This window comes from Nanorana parkeri, unplaced genomic scaffold (assembly GCF_000935625.1).
Source record: "Nanorana parkeri isolate BGI_ZX_2015 unplaced genomic scaffold, ASM93562v1 scaffold1054, whole genome shotgun sequence".
In the NCBI taxonomy this organism is placed as follows: Eukaryota; Metazoa; Chordata; class Amphibia; order Anura; family Dicroglossidae; genus Nanorana; species Nanorana parkeri.
In genome coordinates this window covers 92,018-95,381 of record NW_017307322.1, presented here as the reverse complement: position 1 = coordinate 95,381, position 3,364 = coordinate 92,018, and the positions used below count along the sequence as shown (strand labels likewise).

At 44.4% G+C, this 3,364-nt stretch overlaps 1 protein-coding gene across 1 annotated transcript in view; it reads right to left on the bottom strand.

Moving 5' to 3' along the window:
• LOC108796091 (solute carrier family 35 member F2-like) overlaps positions 1-2,131 on the bottom strand; it is a 26,350-nt gene extending 24,219 nt beyond the window's left edge. Inside the window, exon 1 of the mRNA XM_018567482.1 lies at positions 2,013-2,131. Within this exon, the coding sequence (XP_018422984.1) occupies positions 2,013-2,113 (101 nt within the window). The 5' untranslated portion in view covers positions 2,114-2,131. The remainder of the gene's footprint in view (positions 1-2,012) is intronic.
• Between the last annotated feature and the right edge of the window lie 1,233 nt (positions 2,132-3,364).

Sequence of the window (3,364 nt, the reverse complement as noted above, 5' to 3'; positions counted from 1 at the left end):
AGTGCTTTTCACTCACCTCATAGTTCTAGACGACCTGTGACAATGAGACTGTCACAGGTCGACTCAGTAGATCGGGAGGTGAGCGAACACATACTGGCGTTCGCTCACATCTCGATCTTGTCATGGCTCTCTGCCGTGACATGGGAGGGGCTGGATTCCCCGCTCCGCCAGCGCTGGCTGGCGGAACGGACGGGGGAGGGGGCGGGTACAGCTGGCTCTGCGGGTACAGCTGGCTCTGCGGCGTCTTAGTATACCGCGAGCAGCAGCTCGCGGTATACTAAGACGCCGCAGAGCCAGCTGTACCCGCAGAGCCAGCTGTACCCGCCCCCTCCCCCGTCCGTTCCGCCAGCCAGCGCTGGCGGAGCGGGGAATCCAGCCCCTCCCATGTCACGGCAGAGAGCCATGACAAGATCGAGATGTGAGCGAACGCCAGTATGTGTTCGCTCACCTCCCGATCTACTGAGTCGACCTGTGACAGTCTCATTGTCACAGGTCGTCTAGAACTATGAGGTGAGTGAAAAGCACTCACCTCATAGTTCTCCTTTAACAGTTTCTATTGTGAGCCTTTTATAACTTCCATACCTATATGTATATGAAACATTGCAGAGTATGATAGCACACTCTAGTGGCAAAGGACAATATTTATCCATTTGCATCCCAAGTATAAATCTTCCAAATCGTAGCACTGAGATCTATATTCAGGAATATTTAAAGCAACTCTATCAGTGGACTCTTATCAGTGGACTTCCAAATGAAGCTTCAATGTAATAGAAGAGGTATTATTCTCACCTCTCTGGGGGCCCGTGTCTCCTACCTTCCTTCCTTCCCCTCTCTCTCAACTAACACAAACAGAAATATTTTAATTGGTCAGCTTTAAGGGGGAACCCCCACACTGTTTTTTTTACACGGGGTCCCTCCTAAATATTCCTACCAGACCTTAAGGGTCTGGTATGACTTTTAGGGGGAACCCTAAGCTTTAAAAAAAAAATGTGGTCCTTCCTAACATTCCTATCAGACCACAGATCACAAGCATGCAGTGAGTGCTAGATTTTCTTATTAGAATGTCTGGCGTCATCTACAACTGAGTGTCATAAATGCATCAGTTATTATATGTAAATGTGTTAGATAATAAAGATTTCATTTTTTATCATTGTAAATATCACATGCAGTATGTGTATCACCTCCATATAATGGGACAAACAGAAAAGATACCTTGTCGCACTCCTTACCGGGAAAACCCAAAATGAGATGAGTGGGGTGCTCGTAGTGACCTGCGGATGGTGCCGCCACACAACATGAAGATGAATAGATGTCACCAGCACACCAACATTACTGCAGTCCAAAGAGTTTGTTTGTTGGAACGTCATGTCACCAAAACATGACATGACGTTCCAATAAACCATCTCTGGACTGCAATACTGTTGGTGTGCTGGTGACATCTATTCATCTTCACCTGCATATAATGTCACAACACAATCCAATGTATAGATCTTGTACTGGTCAAGGTCTGTGGCTAGGTGCACGTGGCTCCTACCTTTGCCCCGTTCCAGCACTGCAGCCTCTATCAGACTTGAACCTCCCCTTTAACATCAGGGTGCTCACTTCACATCAGAAGCCCCCTTTACATCAGAAGCCTGTCTAAAAGGCACTTCTGAGGAAGCCAAAAGGCACCCCAGGGTACCCCGGGAAACCCTGATTGAGAAAGGCTCCTCTAGGTAAATTGGGCTCGGACAGTCGCTCTAAAGTTCTGAAAACTATAAGACAGTTGACTGTCTGAAATTGAGTTGGACCTACCATGGCTATGGGAATTTTACAGCTGTCATAACCTATACCGAGCATGCTCTGATGACAAAATTTGCTAATTATAGAGATATTATTTATAGGAAGCACCATGGATACTTAGTAACATGGGTGTCTCATAAAAAAAAAAGTCCAAGAAAACATTGAGATAAACACGGCAAATTGCAGATTCTGCACAAAGATCAAGTCACACAACCCATGTTCATACATACCACCTAAAGAGATTCTGCTTCACCTTCGAAAGTGCCACTGAGATGCGGCTCCTGGTGGGCTCAGGTTGCACAGAGCTTTCCTGAGTGTTGATGAGATCCATGGTTCTGAGTGATTCTCTTCATAAGCTGTAACAGAAAAGATTGAGGTCCACGTATCAAAGGCTAAAAAATGCTGAGAACTGCTAACTGTCACACTTTACAACGCACCGCTGAATCATTAACTGTGCTTACAAGCTTGGTGCACATTCTGTACCTAGTCCAAGTCTATGGCAGGAGATATGGAGATGGGATAAAGCAATTGTATGGAATGGTCTTTCCCCGCAGATAACAAATAATGTGACCTAATTAACTGAATAGAAAAGGTGTTTATGTCACAACAGTGGTTACAATCAGAGTAATTCATGAATACGTTTTTGTATTCCAATAGAAGACAGACAGTGACTAACCAGCCAGACTACAACATCGAATGGGAAACAATGATTTCTTAGGCATGCAACAGGGATTATTTTCATAATCAATGGCATTGGTGCTATCTTAACTGAAGGTCAAAGTTCTTTCTATGCAAAATGCAGTTAACAGTAATGGGATTCATTGTACAATAGCAAATGTTACTGTATTCAGATTTGCAGAAGCTGGGATTAATATATTTCTTGGGATTGTTTAACGCAAAACTCCAGGATGTGCAAAAGTTAACCCTTGCAGTGGTACTTAACTGAAGGTTAAAGGGTTATGAAACCCTTGCATGTTTTTGCATATATCTACTGCTAGCAAGCTGTAGATATATGCAAAACGATTTTACAAAAAAAACTTTTTCAAAGGGTTAATACCTACCTGTGTCTCCGAAGCGCGCTCCTGTCCGAACATCTGAAAATTTCTCAGGTGGCCGCAAAGGATCTTGGGCCGGGCGCATGCGCAGTTCAGATGTTCGGCCGGGAGACGAGGAGAGACCCAAGGTAAGTATATGGATCAGCGTGCACCCGCACAGACTCACCTGTGCGCCATGAGAGGAGGACAGAGGAGTCGGCGCTGGATCGGAGACCCGCACCAGCGTTGGAGGGACAGCTAAAAACTACAGGAAAGTAGAAGATCGGAACTGTAGCCTTTAATGTCACTTTATCAGTAAGACACAGACTGTGCTCTAGAGCAGAGTTTCTTAACCCTTTTTTCATTCACAGCACCCTTTAAAAGTATACAAAATCTTAAAATGTAAAAGACAACGTGTGGCCTCTCCAAAATCCATACTAGAGACTTATCACAGATAGGGGTCTTGCTATGAATTTTAAGGGGAGACCCTATGCATAAAAAACATGAATAGAATAGAAAATAATAGAATAATTAACATCAGTGTCCCC